At 40.1% G+C, this 18964-nt stretch overlaps 1 protein-coding gene across 2 annotated transcripts in view; it reads left to right on the forward strand.

The window, feature by feature from the left end:
* The window catches only part of GSNAP (gamma-soluble NSF attachment protein), a 92396-nt gene extending 73432 nt beyond the window's left edge, over window positions 1-18964 (forward strand). For both annotated transcript variants that reach the window (XM_089797534.1, XM_089797533.1), the window contains 2 exons: window positions 18485-18588; window positions 18733-18964. In XM_089797534.1, coding sequence (XP_089653660.1) covers window positions 18485-18586 — 102 coding nt within the window. In that variant the 3' untranslated portion in view covers window positions 18587-18588; window positions 18733-18964. The remainder of the gene's footprint in view (window positions 1-18484; window positions 18589-18732) is intronic.

An 18964-nucleotide genomic window follows, 5' to 3' on the forward strand; every position in this document is an offset into this window, starting at 1 on the left:
CTCTTATGGATTGGTGTTAGCCTCACTATCTACTTACTCACCACGTTCTTAGATTGAAGAATCAAACCTTTCAATTCACTCCAGATGCTCTTTTTCAGATTTGTGATCCCTAACCAAACATGGTTTGCTTGCCTAGTGCATCACACTAAAAATGCTTTCTGTGCTTCCCATGGGTTCTCCTTTTCTATACATAATGTACAAGGAGTCTAGTTCCAAATCCCAAGAGGCCGTACATTTTATGCAGTGAGAAATGGCCCTAAGACTCCATTTGTGCTGGCTGCCCAATTCAGAACAGCAACCTGCTAACTTACAAAATATTTTATTTGAACACACAAAACTCTCTGTAACAACACAAAAACTAAAAAAGAAAATGAAGGACAACCACCATTAACACTTCCAACCCAGAAAACCCTAAGTTTGATTTGTACAAAGCATTAAAAAAACATTCAAAGTAGGAAACTGCTGTAATAAATAAAATGCTGATTACAATCCGTACACTATCATTTCTCCTTCTTTCAACCTCTTGAAAAGGTTGAGTTCGACCTTATATAGGCTTGGCATGGACGTTTCCAACTACTGTTAATGGTTGAAGGGCACCCACAAATAAGTTTCTCTTTTTGCATAAAAGTTGCAAAAGTTGTTAATGACAACTTTGCAAGAAATGAGCAATTTTTGCAATTTTGCAAATTATCTACCCAAACTTGCTTTACTTGCTACCAAACTTTCCAAAAGGCCTAAGATGGATAAAAAACACCTAATAAGGACCCTAAAACACTTGATTACCCTATTTGGCCCTCGAAACCCAAAAATGCTCTATTGAGCCAAATGAGCAATTTTGAGCAATATTGCATTGTGGGGCTCTTCTAACCTATATAACCTCACCTTTGGACCAAGTTGATCCTATTATTACTCAAGTGATGTGGCTAGCATCACTACAAGCCAAAAACACTAAAGAAGCCCTAGGTCTACCCTTTAGCCTACCTAGGTGCTCCTGCACCATACTCCCCCCATTAGAAAAAACTAAGTCCCACCTGATGGCAACATGTCTAAGGGTATTCCATCCTTCTTGAACTCTATTTCAGCAACCCAAGTAGCCTCTGAAGTTGGCTTGCCCTTCCATTGAATGAGACGTTCCGTATACACCTTGTGCCTTGTAGACTTCTTCACCCTTGAGTCTAACACTTCCTCTGTTTCCAACTTGTTGATGCTAGGTGTTGCAGCAGGTTCAAGGTCAGCATGAACATCGGGACTGATCTAAGGTAAGGTACCTTTGTATGCCACCAAGTCTTGCACATTAATGATAGGGGATATACCTAAATTTGAAGGTAAGTCTACCTTATAGACATTTTCTCCATACTTTGCCAAGATTTTGCAAGGTCCTACCCTCTTCATCTATAGCTTGGTAGGAACACTTTTTTGAACTTTATTCAAATGGATCATTACATAGTCACCAACAACAAACTGAATGTTTTTCCTCTTTTCATCCACTTTGGCCTTCAGTTTTTGAGTGTTATCTTGGATGGTCTTCTTGACTTGCTCTTGAATCTCCTTTATAGTTTGAACAAGTCTTTAGCTTGTCCACTTCTCTGATCCATATCACCAAGATATCTCAGTTCACATACACCCTGTGGATGAATTCCATAAACTATCTCAAAAGGACTCTTTCTAGTAGTCCTATTCTTGCTATCATTATAGGCATACTCTGCTTGTGAAATGATAACATCCCAACTTTGACCATATTCCTCAGTTAGGCACCTTAGAGGTTCCCTAAGGTCCTATTAACCACTTCAGTTTGACCATCAGTTTGGGGATAGTAAGCTGAACCAAATGACATGTTTGTACCAAGCTTTTCCACAAGGTTTTCCAAAAATGACTCATAAATTTAACATCCCTATCTGATACAATACTTAATGGGAGTCCATGAATCTGTACAACCTCCTTGAAAAATAAGTGGGCAATGTGACTAGCATCATTAGTTGTCGTACATGGAATGAAATGCCCCATTTTGCTGAATCTATCAACAACATAAATGTTATCATACCCTTGCTTGGTTTTTGGTAAACCTACAACAAAGTCCATACTTATGCAATCCCATGGACTATTTGGAATTGGTAAAAGCTGATATAAACCTGCATTGCTGATTCCTCCTTTGGCTTTCATGCACACCATGCACTGCTCCGCATACTTGGTTACGTCCCTTGCTAGTTTTGGCCAATAATAGAACCTTTACACTAGTTCTATGGTTTTGTTGATACCAAAATGACCACTTAGGCTGCTATTATGCTTCTCCTATGTTAGGTTCTCTCTCATGGAACCCCTTGGTTCACAACTGATTACCTTTGAATAGCAAGCCATTTTGCAAGGTATATTTTGAAAATTTTCTATGGAAATGATTCTCAAAATCCATGCATACCTTGTAGGCTTTAGTAAAGTCCTCATCTTCTTTGTAGAGATTCTGAAAACTCTCTATTCCAATGCTTTGGACCTGAATCTCTTGGACTGTCCTAATCCTCCTACTTAGTGCATCTGCCACTTTGTTCAACTGTCCTTTCTTATGCTTGATTATGAAGGTAAAGGCCTGTAAATACTCCATCCACTTCAAGTGTCTGTTGTTCAACTTCTCTTGAGTGTTGATGTAGCTAAGAGTTTGATTATCTGTAAACACAACAAATTCCTTAGGCAACAAATAACGTCTTCACTTCCTAAGACACTGAACTAAGGCATAGAGCTCTAAGTCATAGGATGAGTACTTCTTCTTGGCCTCATTAAGCTTCTCACTATAAAAAGCCACCGGTTTACCTTATTGACTCAGAACGCCACCTACTGCTAAGCCACTTGCATCACATTCTAAGGTGAACAATTTCTCAAACTAGGCAATTGTAGGATAGATTGAGTAGCTATTTGTTTCTTCAACATTTTAGATGACTTTTCAGCTTCTAAAGTCCACTTAAACTTAGACTTTACTTCACCCTTTAAGATATCCAACAAAGGTGCACAAATACCACTGAAATTTCTAATGAATTTCCTATAGAATTGAGACAAACCATGGAAACTTCATACCTCAGTAGATGTGGTAGGTGTCGGCAAATCTAGTATAGCAGAAACCTTCTCCTTGTCCATCTTTAATGTGCCTTGAGGCACCACAAAGCCTAGGTACACAGGTTCTTCCTTGAAGAAGTCAACACTTCTCAAGATTTATGGCTAGCTTCTCCTCATGAAGCCTCTTCAAAACTGCCTCAACATGCTTGATATGCTCCTCTAGTCTCGCCGCAAATAAGTATATCATCTAGATACACCACTACAAATCTGCTTGTGAAATCTTTGAGCATTTCATTCATGAGCCTCATGAATGTGCTAGGAGCATTGGAAAGACCAAATGGCATTACAAGCCATTCATAAAAACCACCAGTAGTCTTAAATACTGTTTTCCATTCATCTCCCTCCTTTATCCTTATTTGATGATAACCACTCTTCAAATCCAGCTTAGTGAAGTATTTAGCGCCTCCAAGACAATCCATAAGGTCTTCAATCCTAGGTATGGGAAACCTATACCTGATTGTAATCCTTTTGATGGCTCTTGAATCTATACATAATCTCTATTTACCTCTTTTTTTAGATGCCAACACAACAGGAACTGCATATGGGCTTATGCTCTTTTGTATCAAGCCTTGATCCATCAATTCTTGGACTTGTCTTGCTGCTTCTAAGTTCTGATCTGGAGTCAAATTGTATGCTGCTTTATTAGGCAAGGAAGCACCTAGGACAAAGTCAATTTGATGACTAATAACTCTCCTAGGAGGTAGAGTAGCTGGAGTACCATCACTCACTATGTCCTTGCACTTTTCAAGCAAAGTTTGGACTTCAATTGGTAAGGGTTCCTTGGCTGCATTTTCTTTTGCTTCAAACTTCAATACCACTGCAAAACTTTGACATTTCTCATCCTTGAGGTCTTTAACAAACTTTTTCCCACTACAAAATAGCACAATAGGCACTTTTGCTTGTGTTTCCTCCCCTTCCATTAAGGACTGAATTTTGAAGGTCTTTCCTCCTTTCTTAAAAGTTATGGCATTTTCCCTACCATCATACACAACTTCCCTATCAAATTGCCAAGGCCTACCTAGCAAAAGATGACAAGCATCCATAAGGAAAACATCACACAACAGTTTGTCCTTGTATCCTTCTATGGAGAATTCCACACAGGTTTGCTCATTCACCAAGATGCTTTGTCCCTTGTTAAGCCAAGTAATCTTGTAAGGGTTGTCATGAGGTATCTTCTGCAATTTCAACTTAGTAACAACCTCCTCTGATATTACATTATTAGTAGAACTGGAATCTACCACCACTTTGCATACTTTTCCTAGGATTTTGCATTTTATCCTAAACAATGCCCTCCTATGTTTAGGTTTATTAGGAGCTGGTTGTTTGATCAGCACTCTCCTAAACATCAGGTTCTCATCTTTTTCAGATTCAATGTGGTCTACATCATATTCTTTGCTGCAATCCTCTTGCACATATGCTATTCTTTTTGTCCTGATTTGAGGAAGAAGGCTTCTCTGGGCATCTATAGGCTAGATGACCCAAGTGACCACAATTGTAACATTTCATACTTGCAAAGTATGAATTGGATCTGTCTAATCCTCTCCCTCTACTTGATCCTCCTTGGTTGCCTCTTCCTTTGTTGTAACCACCTCTTGAAGAGTTATCACTAGTTTGCTCTATGGGCTTGCTTTCACCTTGATTCTTTTGTTCACTACCTCTACATTGGTAGCCTCCTCTTTGTCCTCTTTGATTTCTGCCCTTGCCTCTATCCTTTAAGTTAAAACCTCCTTTCCTTTTGTTCTTTTCCTCTACCTTTAGAGCTAACTGATGGCATCTTTGAACTGTGGTAAGTACCCACAAACTGAGCTCCTCTTGGATATTCCACTTCAAGCCACCTAGATATCTTTCCACTTTGATTGGCTCATCTTCTTGCTGCTTGGATCTCTGACATAACCTCTGAAATTCTTCAGTATAAGAGATCACATCTAGGTCATTTTGCTTCAGTCCTTGCCTTCTCTTGTGGAGCTGAATTTCAAAGTCTTCAGGCAGGAAGTTCTCCTTCACTTTAGTGACCATGGCCTTCCACTTAGCTATAGGAGTCTTACCCATGCTGATTCTTTCATCTTGTACATATTTCTACCATGTTAGAGCTGAGCCTCTAAGCCTTGACTTAACAACTTTAACCTTTTGTGCCTTTGATACCCCCTCACACTCAAAATGGTTCTCCATGCCATCTATCCAGTCCATGACTGCATCTATGTCCACCTTTCCACTGAAAAGTGGTACACCTTCCAAAGCTTTTCCTCCTAGGGCTTTGATAGCCTTCAAGAAGGGCTCTTCATTCAAGATAGGGTCAGGCTCAGGGACTACATCCTCTGCTATTTCTTTACCCCTTCCAAATTCTTGTTCTTCCTTTCTCTTGGTTGCTTCAGCAAATGCATCTAGTTGCATCTTCATCTCTGCTAGGGATTCTTCAAGAACTTTGTTCTTCTCCTTTTGTTCATCAACTTCCTTGGCTACTTCTACATTTGTCATCATGCTGGTTTCACCTATTGACTCTCCAGTAGCTGCAAACATCCACCAACTGTTCCCAAATCTTTAACTTGCTCTGATACCACTCTGATGTGACAACCAATCTTGGTCACAAACCCTAAGCTCTCTAGGGTCTTCTTAGGTCTTCCATCTAATCAAATAGGGCTTCTTTCACACCCTATGCCTCTAAGGATTCTATCAAAGAGATCCCACTTCCTCGATGCACATCAATGGGTTAGTACAAAATTGCTCAAACTCCCACAAACACACAAATAACCCCAATGCTCATTGTACCTTTCCATTTGGTCAAATGAATACCTAGGAATGCCCTAGGTTATTCATTAACATACTACACCCAAAACAAGTGCAAAACCCTATTTGAGTTGTAATCCACAGGTCAATTTGTGCTTAGGTGCTTGGAAAAAGGCTACAAGAATTAGCCCTTGAAATGCACTAAAATTGAGATATTTTGAAAAATTGCTTAACTGCCAAAACAAGTCACCATTTTGGATACCCTTTTCGGGGTACTTGAAGATTTTGTAACTCGTAAGCCCCCAACTTGTCCATACAGCCCAAGCACAATTTTAGGCTTAATTTGAGGGTTTCAAGGGTTTTGGTGCTGTTTGGGTTTTAAACCTCCTAAAACTCTTTAACAAGACGACTCCTCTAGATTGGAGTTAGCCCTTAGCATTTACTTACTCACCACGTTCTTGGATTGAAGAATCAAACTTTTCAATCCACTCCAAATGCTCTTTTTCGGATTTGTGATCCCTAACCAATCATGGTTTGCTTGCCTAGGACATCTACTAAAAATGCTTACCATGCTTCCCATGGGCTTTCCTTTGCTGTACATAATGTCCAAGGAGTCTAATTCCAAATCCCAAGAGGCCGTAAATTTTATACGGTGGGAAATGACCCTAAGACTCCATTTTGTGCTGGCTGCCCAGTTCAGAACAACCTGTTAACTTACAAAATGTTTTATTTGAACACACGAAACACTCTACAACACCAAGAAAACTAAAAACAAAAATGAAGGACAACCACCATTAACACTTCCAATTCAGAAAACCCTAAGTCTGATCTGTACAAAGCATGAAAAAACACTCAAAGCAAGAAACTGCTGTAATAAATAAAATGCTGATTACAATCCGTACACTATCATTTCTCCTTCTTTCAACCTCTTGAAAAGGTTGAGTTTGACCTTATATAGGCTTTGCATGGACGTTTCCAACTACTTTTAGTGGTTGAAGGGCTCCCACAAAGAAGTTGCTCTTTTTGCATAAAAGTTGCAAAAGTTGTCAATGACAACTTTGCAAGAAATGAGCAATTTTTGCAATTTTCCAAATTATCTACCCAAACTTGCTCTACTTGCTAGCAAACTTTCCAAAAGGCCTAAGATGGATCCAAAACACCTAATAAGGACCCTAAAACACTTGATTACTCTATTTGGCCCTCAAAACGCAAAAATGTTGTATTGAGCCAAATGAGCAATTTTGAGCAATTAGGAGCAATATTGCGTTGTGGGGCTCTTCTAACCTATCTAACCTCACCTTAGGACCAAGTTGATCCTATTATTACTCTAGTGATGTAGCTAGCATCGCTACAAGCCAAAAACACCAAAGAAGCCCTAGGTCTACCCTTTAGCCTACCTAGGTGTTCCTGCCCAAGAGGACCTCCTCACTAGCCTCTTGTGACCCGCTTCTTGAACCTCAAGCCCTTCCTACGAGGTGGGTTGCACACAATCAAGCACATCCCACTTTATACTATGAAAATTCATTTAAGCATCACCTATTATTTATAATATTTATGCACATAGATATAACTATACCACAATTACTTATAAAAACGAAGAATGCTGAAGATGGCCGATCCAATATAATATCATCTTGTGCATCCGAAGATAATATCTTGGATGCAAATGCTGATCAATCTCTATGAATCTATCTTAGTCCTTTTGCTTGCTCTTTGTGCCGATTTCTTAGATAATCCTTGATGATTATATTTGTTATGCGAGGGTCTGCTGAATGTATTAATTGTTGGATGATCTTCTCATGCCTTATATACTGATCTGCCCTTTATGAGTAGTGATTATTTATCTGGTGATTTACAGAACAATGTACCTTTCAATGCTTGGAATGAATCCTCATTTATACTTTGTTGGTAGAAGGGTTGCCACCTTTCATAAGGATTGAGTCATCACTTTTTTTTGTTTCCTTTGAGAATGATTTATTACTTCCCAACTTGATCTCCCCTAGATGTCCCCCTCAAATGAAACCTTCTCCACTATATATTTTCTACTATGGGGGAGAGAACACCTCTTCATCATGTTTGTCCCTTTGCAATGTCACAAGCCTTCAACATTTCTGCCTTGTGAAAGAGTCAGAACCCTAGATAATTGCAATTCTTTTGAATAGTCACAATCCTTCAGAATCACAACCCTTTGAAGAGTTACAACTTGTTGATGCAAGTTTTGTATCACTTACATAACATATTAGGATTCGAATATTCAATATGGGATATCAAACATGCAACTCCTCTCTTGAAAAGTTATTACTCATGGAGACATAAGCAATAGCTCCAATGTTTCTTAGACCGTTGTATACTCACATAGGCGGCCTTACGCTATTCATTTGAGGATGACTTGAACTTTGGTGGAATGATGGAGATGATGATGGGTTTGTGAAATATGCGAGTGGCAGATAATGTTGATGGTAGTGATGGTGATGGAAGTGTCTGCCAATGGTGATGTTGATGGTAAAGTGATGGTGGTGGAAGGTGATTGGATGTGTTCTAATACTTGACCTACTTTAACTTTCTTCTCTCTAAACTTCAACTACTCAGCTACTCACTATTCTACTCCTACTCCTATGAATGGAAAGTTAGCAAATGGACGGGGATCGAACCTAATGAGAGCTGACCAGCGGCCTCACTTTCACAGGTGCAATGATTCAAAGGAATAATAAACTAGCTTACCACACAAGGCTTCCCAACCAGCCGCTAGGATACTAGTGGTCTAGTATTGATCCCTATCAAACATTTACCAATGCTACCATACAACTATCCATCTACTTTACTTTCACTTAAACAACTTAAACAACTTGAAATGAAATTTACTTCAACAACTTGAAAGAAATCTAAGTAAGCGGGAGTAGAAAACATGCAATAATACCCAAGGTTCTTAATCAACATGCAAATCGCAACAATGAAAAAGAGAGCAATTTTGGTATTATCTTCGCAACAATTTCTCCAACCCCCTTTACAAATGAGAGCAAATGTCCTTTTATAGGGGCCAGAAATACAACGGATGGTGGAGATCAAAACAAGATCAACGATCCAGATTGGATCCTCAAAACCCTAATTAGGGTTGCCACCCCATCGGCCAATGAGAAGACGCCACCTCATCAATGGACCAATGAAAAAAGTGCAAAAAGTGGCAACCAATGAGAAGGCACCAAAATGGTGGCCAATCAGAAATAGACACTTGTCCAATTCTAGAAGAAAGGGAAATTGCCACTTGGGCTTACATCAAATGAACCTCCCATGCGCCAAAGAACATGCCCAACAAAACAAACTGTAGGCCCAAGCTGAAGTGGCGTCTACCTTCCTCCTGAATTCTGTTGAAACTACTGACAAACCAATACCCAATGCTGCTGAGGGTTACGTTCCAGCCAGCAATTACCTTGGGGTTTGCGTCCCAGAATGCAAATCGCTCAAGCAGAGCAAATCTGAAAAGAAGTGTTTGAAAAATATGCATAATCATGAGAAATGTCGCCCATCTCCTTATAACCCCTTGCAAAGCAATTCGAACCCTAAAGTGACCCCCAATTGGCGTTGGCTATAAAAATGAATTAAATCTTATTTTAAAGTGACCATGTCACTAGAAAATGACCTTTTCCACCATAGTAATAAATCCGCTCACCGAATTGCCCTGAGACCAAAGAGGAAGATTTAGAGAATTTCAAGACCTTTCCAACGAGCTATCATAACATGGGATACGCATCTAGATGAGGCCAAAATTCCCTTATTACTCCAAAATGGCTATTAACTTAGCCTTATTTAAATATTAAACACTAACTTAGGAAATATTAAAAATATAACCCAAATAGCCATAAACTGCCTAACTGACATCACAAACCATAAAATCATCCTGTCACCTGTCTGTGATTGAAGTCGGAAATCAAGGATCCATTGGCAGTCTCATCCCTAAAATCTAGGGATGCTCCTAAAATTTAGGAAACAAGCCCTATCCCTCTGAAACTGAACCCAAAGGGTCATCTCATGGAAACCTAGCCCTGGGCATGATCATACCTCCTAAAAAGTAGGAATGAACCCCATAAATGTAGGAACTGCCTCCTAAAAACAAGGAACGTCACCCAACTGATCAATACCCACCAGAAAACCAAGTCCCCAACACTGAATAACCATACTGGGTCTCTATTCAACCCTGTCAGCCTACAAGACCCCATAATACGCTGACTCACATGTCTCTGTTAGACTGAGCTAGAGTGGGGACATCACAGTCCTCCCCTCTCAGAGATGCTTGCCCACAAGCAACTGTAATGCAGGATGCTGTAAAATGCTCTCACCCTCCCAGGTGGCATCCTCTATGGGAAGATCTCTCCATCGAACCAAATGTTCTCGAATCACCCGGCTTCTCAGCCACCGTTCCCTCACCTCAAGAATCTCATCAGAGACCAAAATCAATTTACCTTCCTCATCCATAGGAGGTAATTCGGGTGAAACTATAATATGCTGTTCAAGGGCCTTTTTCAGGCAAGATACATGAAATACATTATGAACTTTGCTGCCATGTGGTAACTCAACCTCATATGCAACCTCTCCCACTCGCCTGAGTATCTTGTATGGACCATAAAAACGTGGTTTGAGCTTCTCAGCTTCCCCCCTTTTTAGGGTGCTCTGCTGATATGGTTGTAAACGCAGAAAGACCATATCATTCACCTCAAATGCCCTCTCAATTCTGTGCCTGTCAGCGTACATCTTTTGCTGATTTTGGGCCTGCTGCAAATTCTCCCTAAGAGATCTCATGACATCCTGGTTCTCTTGTAACCAATCCTGAGCCAAGGGAACTCTACTATCACCAAATGCCAAATCAGTGAAAGATAATGCCTCATATCCATAGAGAGCTTTGAAAGGCGTCATGCCAATGGACATATGATGCGTAGTATTATAACAATACTCGCTCAAATGCAGCCAACGCACCCATGCTTTTTGCTGCCCTGACACATAGTTACGCAAATATCCCTCAACCCATTTGTTAACTATTTCTGTCTGCCCATCCGTTTGAGGGTGGTAACTAGCACTAGTTGTTAACAAAGTACCAGCTAGTGTAAAAAGTTCCTACCAGAAGGAACTCATGAATTTGCTGTCCCTATCACTCACAATGGTCTTGGGAAGACCATGAAGTCTAAACACCTCCCTGAAGAACAACTCAGCCACCTGTGATGCTGTAAAATCTAATGCAATGGGAAAGAAGTGGGCATACTTCGTTAGCCTATCCACAACAACATAGATGCAATCTTTCCCCTGAACCTGAGGAAGACCTGTAATGAAATCCATGGAGATCCCTGTCCATTTCTGTTCCGGTATAGGCAAGGGCTACAATAATCCCGCTGGGTAGGTATGCTTCGACTTGTTCTGCTGACAAGTCATACACTCACGGACATGGTGTAAAACATCATCTTTGAGACCCTCCCAAGAGAATCTCTCACGTACCGCCCTGTAAGTCTTACCATATCCTGGGTGTCCGGCTGTAGGAATATCATGGAGAGCATGCAAAATTTGTTCCTTCAACTGAGAACCCGAAACAAGGTAAACCCTGTCTTTATAGTAGATAATATCATCTACCACACTGTATTTGTCATCCACTATCAATCCCTCCATAATCTCACACATCCATAGAGTCCCATCCTTCTTCTTAACAAGCACTATAGAAGAAGCAAAGGGGTTGGAACTAGGTCGAATGAAACCCATGTCCAATAGCTCATGAATAGTCTTCTCAATTTCATCCTTATAGGCTCTAGGATGACGGTATGGGGTAGTAATCACTGGCTTCGCTCCATCCTCCAACTCTATACCATGCTCAAACCCTCTATCTGGTGGCACTCCAGGAGGTATATCACCAAACACTCTACTGTGACGATCCATCACTGACTGAATGTCCACATGAAATACACGGCCATCCTGAGATATGGGTGTTTTGGATTTAACCAAACAGTGTGTAGCCCAAAGCACATCATTATGCCTAAGGATGGTCTCCATCCTGCGAGAAGTCACCTCCCTGGTTCCACCATCTGACACTGCCCTCAAAATCACCTTCTGCCCGCCAGAAAGAAACTCTAACTGCATACGGTGGTGATCAATAATGTAACGCCCAATACCCTGTAACCACTGCATGCCCAAAACCACATCATAATCTTCTACGGGAAGCACATAGAAGTCATCAATCAAAGTATAATCTCCCATCTGAATACTAAGCTGTGTAATCCGCTTGGTACAACCCAAAATGGCACCATCAGCCACCTTCACTCCAAAACCACCAAACTCCTCGTACTATAAGCCACGCCTCTCAACTAATTTTTGATCAATAAAGTTATGCGTAGCACTTGTGTCTACCAAACTGGTGATCCGCTTACCCTTAAGTGTACCTTTCAATCGGAAGGCATGAAACTTAGGATAACTGGAGAGGGTAGCCATAGCTACTTTAGCTTAGGATAACTGGAGAGGGTAGCCATAGCTACTTTAGCTGATGCCACAGGCTCAGCGGTGTCTAACTCCAACTGTGTCGGAAAATGCTCATCATCCTCTGTATTATCCTCAATATCAGTATCAGGAACCTCCTCATCTCCTAACTCAGAAGTCACCTCAATCAAATGAACCTTTCCTTTACCCATGCAACAGTGTCCTGGTTCCCATGGTTCTTTGCCGAAAAAACACAACTTTTTCCTCCTCAATTCATTCCTCGTTTCCTGATTCATCCAAGGAGTTTTAGATGAGGTCCCTCCTTTGTTCTGTGTTGTATTGGCCTTCTGTGCAAGCCGTGAATCTCTAAATGGTTTCTTATCTGCCTGATAAGAAGTGGGAACAGTATCCAATCTCAATGTCACATCAATAGCCTCCTTAAGAGTAGCTGGTTGGAAAGCACGTACCAATCCTTTTAGTCTATCCTGCAAACCCTCAATGAACAACATCACACTACGTTTCTGGGGCATATCCGGTACCATAACTGCAATATGCTGGAACTCATTAATATAGGCTTTTGCATGACCAGTTTGTTTAAGGTGAGCCAACTCCCTGTAATAAAGTTCTGTATCCTTACGGTCAAATCGTGCAATGAGTCGCTCGGTGAACTCAGCATAGGAGTGAACTAAGGTGTGATCCTGGGTGACCAATCCATGGTGCCACCAATCATAGGCAATCCCCTCTAAATGCAACACAGCAAACTGAATAGCCTCACGCTCAGGCATGGGCCTCAATGAAAGGTATATGTCCAGCTTGTGGACCCAAGCTCGTGCACTAGTGTCTCCTGAGCCATTATATGGGGCCAATGTAATCTTCCCAGTAGCTCTATTGAGGTCATAATTTTGCTGCTGTTGTGGTAGTCTATTACCACGATCTCCCCTGAACCTGGTTGTATCTCTACGCTGTGCACAATACTAGGGAAGAGGGAAGACGTCCCTAACCTCAGGAGGTAGAGCTCTCCACTCAGCTGTGGCCGTCAAAATTGACTCCTGAAACCCCACTTCTGGTGGTTCCACCTGCGCTGGCCATTCACTTGGTATGAATTGGGGAAGCAATGGCCTATTCATAGTAGGTGTACGATGGCGATGCCTCCTACTGGAATGAAGGGAGCTCCCAACTGAAGAATGGGACTGATGGCTGCGCTGACTACCAGCCACTGAAACTGATCTACTTTGCCTGCCTCTGTGTCCACCCATCTCCAAACGCTCCAAGGTATCCTGTAACCTGTCTAGAGCCTGAGCGATCCTGGATTGAGTAGTGAATAGGGTCTGCACCATCTCTCTTTCTTCTGCCTCTGTAGGCATGCCGTCGCCAGCAGCACCCTGTGCCTCACCCATAGCTGGTATCTGTGCGTCTCTGGCGGCCTCTACTTGCCACTGGTTTCTCCTGCGCTCGTAGAATCTGTGTATTTCTCCACCAGGATGCATAGATTTGTATTTAATAAACCAACTAGTGACTACCCAGATGCTGAAATGATTTATCAAAAACTTTTATCCAATACCTAGATGCCAAAATCTATTGTGACAATTTCTCACAAACCCTACAGGCTGGCAGGATGTAAGCTCTGATACCACTGAAAGATCCCTGATGGATCTCTGCTGCAAATCTGTTGTAGATTTATTTTATTTTTGTTTTTTCCTGTTTATTAATGTTTTCTTGTAGAACTAGACGGAAATGCAGAAGAGTTTGTTTGTTGTTGTGTTTTTGATGATTATTCCACATAGAAATGAGAAGTAACAAATGGCAAGAAAAGAGTTTGAAAATAAATAACAATATGCAGTAAAGTCAGAGTTGATACAAATCGTACCAGGCAGATCTCTGAATTAAAGAACCAAATAAAAGATCCAGTACATTTCCTCTAACAATGACTCCACAACTGGCTGATGAAAATGGGTTGATAAGATGCAAGACTTTGCTGCTGAGTAACCAATTTTTCTATGTATCCAAGTGCTGCAAATGACAAAGTATGGCTGCAAGAAATGGCAGTGTACGGCTGCTAGAATTCACCTCCCATGCGCCAAAGAACATGCCCAACAAAACAAATTGTAGGCCCAAGCTGAAGTGGCGTCTACCTTCCTCCTGAATATTGTTGAAACTACTGACAAACCAATACCCAATGCTGCTGAGGGTTACGTCCCAGCCAACAATTACCCTAGGGTTTGCGTCCCAGAATGCAAATCGCTCAAGTAGAGCAAATTTGAGAAGAAGTGTTTGAAAAATATGCATAATCATGAGAAATGGCGCCCATCTCCTTATAACCCCTTGCAAAGCAATTCGAACCCTAAAGTGACCCCCAATTGGCGCTGGCTATAAAAATGAATTAAATCTTATTTTAAAGTGACCATGTCACTAGAAAATGACCTTTTCCACCATAGTAATAAATCCGCTCACCGAATTGCCCTGAGACCAAAGAGGAAGATTTAGAGAATTTCAAGACCTTTCCAACGAGCTATCATAACATGGGATACGCATCTAGATGAGGCCAAAATTCCCTTATTACTCCAAAATGGCTATTAACTTGGCCTTATTTAAATATTAAACGCTAACTTTGGAAATATTAAAAATATAACCCAAATAGCCATAAACTGCCCAACTGACATCACAAACCATAAAATCATCCTGTCACCTGTCTGTGATTGAAGTCGGAAATCAAGGATCCACTGGCAGTCTCATCTCTAAAATCTAGGGGTGCTCCTAAAATTTAGGAAACAAGCCCTATCCCTCTGAAACTGAACCCAAAGGGTCATCTCATGGAAACCCAGCCCTGGGCATGATCATACCTCCTAAAAAGTAGGAATGAACCCCATAAATGTAGGAACTGCCTCCTAAAAATAAGGAACGTCACCCAATTGATCAATACCCACCAGAAAACCAAGTCCCCAACACTAAATAACCATACTGGGTCTCTATTCAACCCTGTCAGCCTACAAGACCCCATAATAAGCTGACTCACATGTCTCTGTTAGACTGAGCTAGAGTGGGGACATGACATCATATCCTCTTTGTCTTTCTTAGTGTTTGCCCGCTTTGGATTCTTACTTGCACTAACATCCTCCATGCTTGTCGCCCTATTACGGGATGGTAGAGTGGTGGACCAGAAGGCAAGAAGAACCAAGAGGAGCAATCCTTAGACTAGAACGAAAGATGGATGTCAGCTTAAGGACCCCTTGCAACTCTAGATGATGAAAATTCACTTTAACCAATAATCTTACAGCAACTTTTCGGAACCTAGGACAAGACCTCAAGAACTTCAAATCCCTTTGCAAATCAGAAATTTATCATGCAATTCACCTCCAAATAAAATTACCCAACCGAGGGCCAAAATTACAACCTCTTGCAAAAATCAGAATTTTATCTTCCACAAATTTCGACTCCCACAAAATTCGGCTCCCACAAATTTCGGCCCCCACAAAATTCGCCTTCCACAAAATTCGGCCCCCACAAATTTCGGCTCCCACAAATTTTGCCCTCCACTAAATTCGCCAAGCAAGAAGAGTGCAGATCTGCTCTTGCAAAATCACCAAAACCTTGAGAAGGAGAAGTGAGAAGTGAGGAGGAAATGGGAGAGAGGTCTCCTCTTATACCCAACTTTCTTCTTGGACCCTGGGAGAAAGAAAAACAAATAATTAATGCAAAATTATGGCCCAAAATTAAATACTTAACCAAAATTAAGTTTGCCATGATGAAAATTAACTTTTTAAATTGCCAATTAGTTCTAAATTGCAAAAAGAAATTAAATAATGCTTTGAGGTTGTCAAATATTTCCATTTAATGGGAGTTTAGTAATTAATACGTCATTAAATTTGGATTTTGGCTAACCAAAAGCCATTTTTTCAATATTAAATTACCAATTTCATTAAAGGCAAAAAGTTTTCAAGGCAACTTTAATCTATTACAACCAATTTTTTTGCAATTTCTCTCCAAATTGATTTAGCTATGCCAATAAATTTTTTTTGACAAAAATAAAATAAAATTTCTTCTAGAGCCAAAAATCGATTTTGCAATTTTATTTCACCATCACAAAAATTAATTTTCTTCACAAAAAAAAAAATTAAAATTTTCCATAAGACCAAATTTAACAAAAATTTCATTTTTTGAAAATTATCCAATTTTATAAAATTATATCCAAATTTTCAAAAAAAAATGTCTAAGTACAAAATTTACAATTTTATCCAGCCAAGTGTTGCTCTTTTAAAATTTGTTCGGCCTAAGGATGAAATTGGTGGCTCTGGAAAATCAAGTTGAAACCGGGTGAAAATAAATCTAACCCTCTCTCCACTAGCCTTGAAGGTGTCCAAGGTGTGAAATCTTCAAATTTGAAAGCTCTAGACCGAAAATTGCTAAGGCAATCGAAAAAAAAGGGGGTCCCCAAAAATTTTGGGGCAATGGTGTGAAAACCTCACAACACAACCCTTCATCATTGTTGCCAATAAACTGATTTGCATTGACCAACATTGGCTAATAATTTCATATCTTTTGGGTCACTCTAATTATTTTCATTTTCTAAAAATATAGAGCCAAACATAGAACATGCACTTAACAACACGAAGTACACATGAATGTATGAAGATAACGCATACATGAGGTATACACATGAATATATGCAGACACAAAGCATGCACACCAACACACTTTTTTGAACCCTTCTTATTGGCTAGAATGTATTTATTGATTCATCTTACCCTGCACGATGGTAGGATCATGCTCTGATATCATCTGTAATTTCCCCTTCGTAATTTGCCCTAAAATATCATGATGGTAGAGAATTGGGGTTAGGTTACATCTTACCAAGTAAAATGCCTCTTCATATAGAGTAATCCTGAATTTGAATCCTGTAATCATAAGAAAAATACACACATTGGCACATTCACAAACACACACATATTTCCTTTATTAGGGATATTACATAACACGTGATATTCAAATATCTATAGCATCATTTCAAACACAATAGGGTGTGGGAGAAGCAGCACAATAGGTTTGCCTGAAGTCATCTCACACTAAGCTTAAGAATGAAACTTTGGCCCACTTGGCCTTGGTGGTAGGTAACATGGATAGCCACCCGAGGTATCCTACCTGTTGGGGTTCTTGTACTTGCTTTCCCTATCCCGCCTCATATTTCAAAAAAACACATAGTACCTTGTGGGGTTGGGTGCAGGTCATAAGAGGGTTCCTCAGCTCTCCAACATAAAGATCCCTCTAGTCCATTCTAGGACAGCCTATTACGTAGACTTGGTAACTTCTTTCTGGCACCTCAGACCCTCTCTCTCACTGGGCGGTTTTTAGACGTATAAGATATAGAATAAGGAGGCATGGCAAAATGCCTCAAGACAACAGTTCTACCTCCATTCAATCCCCCTCCATTCTTACATGGTTGGAGCAATTTGGTTTTGTCAACAGCCCCTCGACATAGATGCAATTGGTTGCACTTAGCCATTCTCTCCCTTCCATGGTGCAATATGGTGCCCTCGTAACTATTCTCCCTGCTTGCCACTGTAGAAGGGTGCCTTATAGCAGTAATCCTTTACGGCAGATTCCTTCCCTATCCATTTGACAGATTGTAGCAATGTTATTATATTTGTCATGTATTTATTACTATTTAACAGAGATGTGCATCTATATAAATATGTAAAGCTAAGGCATGATCTCCACATTACTCCGGACACAGTCTGAACCTGCATATTAACTAATTGGTATATAAATTTCTCCTCTGCTGTTCCTTATTTGTTACTTATACGATGAGTTGATGCGGTTGCTGAGTATATATTTTCTGCTTGTGCTGCTCTGCTGCTGTATGTTTCAGACTGTTGTACTATATAGACTGCTGATTGTATTGAGTTTAAACAAATATTCCTAGTTGCCAATTGGGCAGGACAACAAAGTAATTTCGAGTGTGAAATTGTATAGGGTTTGGATTTTGGTATTTGAAACATTAGTAGCTACCAACTTACCATGAAACTTAGTTTTTAAGCTGTCTCCCCATCCCCAAATATAAAACTTGTAGAAACACTGTTTTATTTTTAACTTTTAAATTCGCTTTCTTGAGTGTTAATATATCTCTCAAAAGTTTTAATGTAGGATTTGTTTATTTCTTTTGGCAATGATTATCTATTTTGTCAGGTAAAATTCTAAGCACTAGTTTATTTACTTGTAGATTATTAGGCTTGCAAGAAAGCTACCCACGGGTGATATGGCTGCAGTTTCTTCATCCGCTGCTGTTGACGAAGAGCCTTTTAATGAGGACGATCTGACATAAGTGTTAGTACTGTACCGCGTTCCCTTATTTTTTAAATATAAAGTTATCCTAATTAATATGCCTATGGAAGTATTTCACGCTGCTATTCATAGTTCCATATATTTACGTACTGTATTACATTAGTTAATTTAAATTACATCATGCAGTGAATTTTTTTTGAGTGGCGGAGCTATTTTCTGGTGGGAAGCTGGAGACCATCATCATATACGAAAATTATATGCTTTGTACTTCAAGTAATTGCATGACCTTGTATTTTAAAGTTTTTAGAATTGGGCTGGAAATGGGTTGTTTAACATTTATGTCAGTATATTCATAAGATTGAATTATGGCTGGAAAAAGAGTATTTGAATTAATATAAGATTGATTTTAAGATGTGTA

This window comes from Cupressus sempervirens, chromosome 8 (genome assembly GCF_028749045.1).
Source record: "Cupressus sempervirens isolate cs-2001-9-10 chromosome 8, ASM2874904v1, whole genome shotgun sequence".
NCBI classification, from domain to species: domain Eukaryota; kingdom Viridiplantae; phylum Streptophyta; class Pinopsida; order Cupressales; family Cupressaceae; genus Cupressus; species Cupressus sempervirens.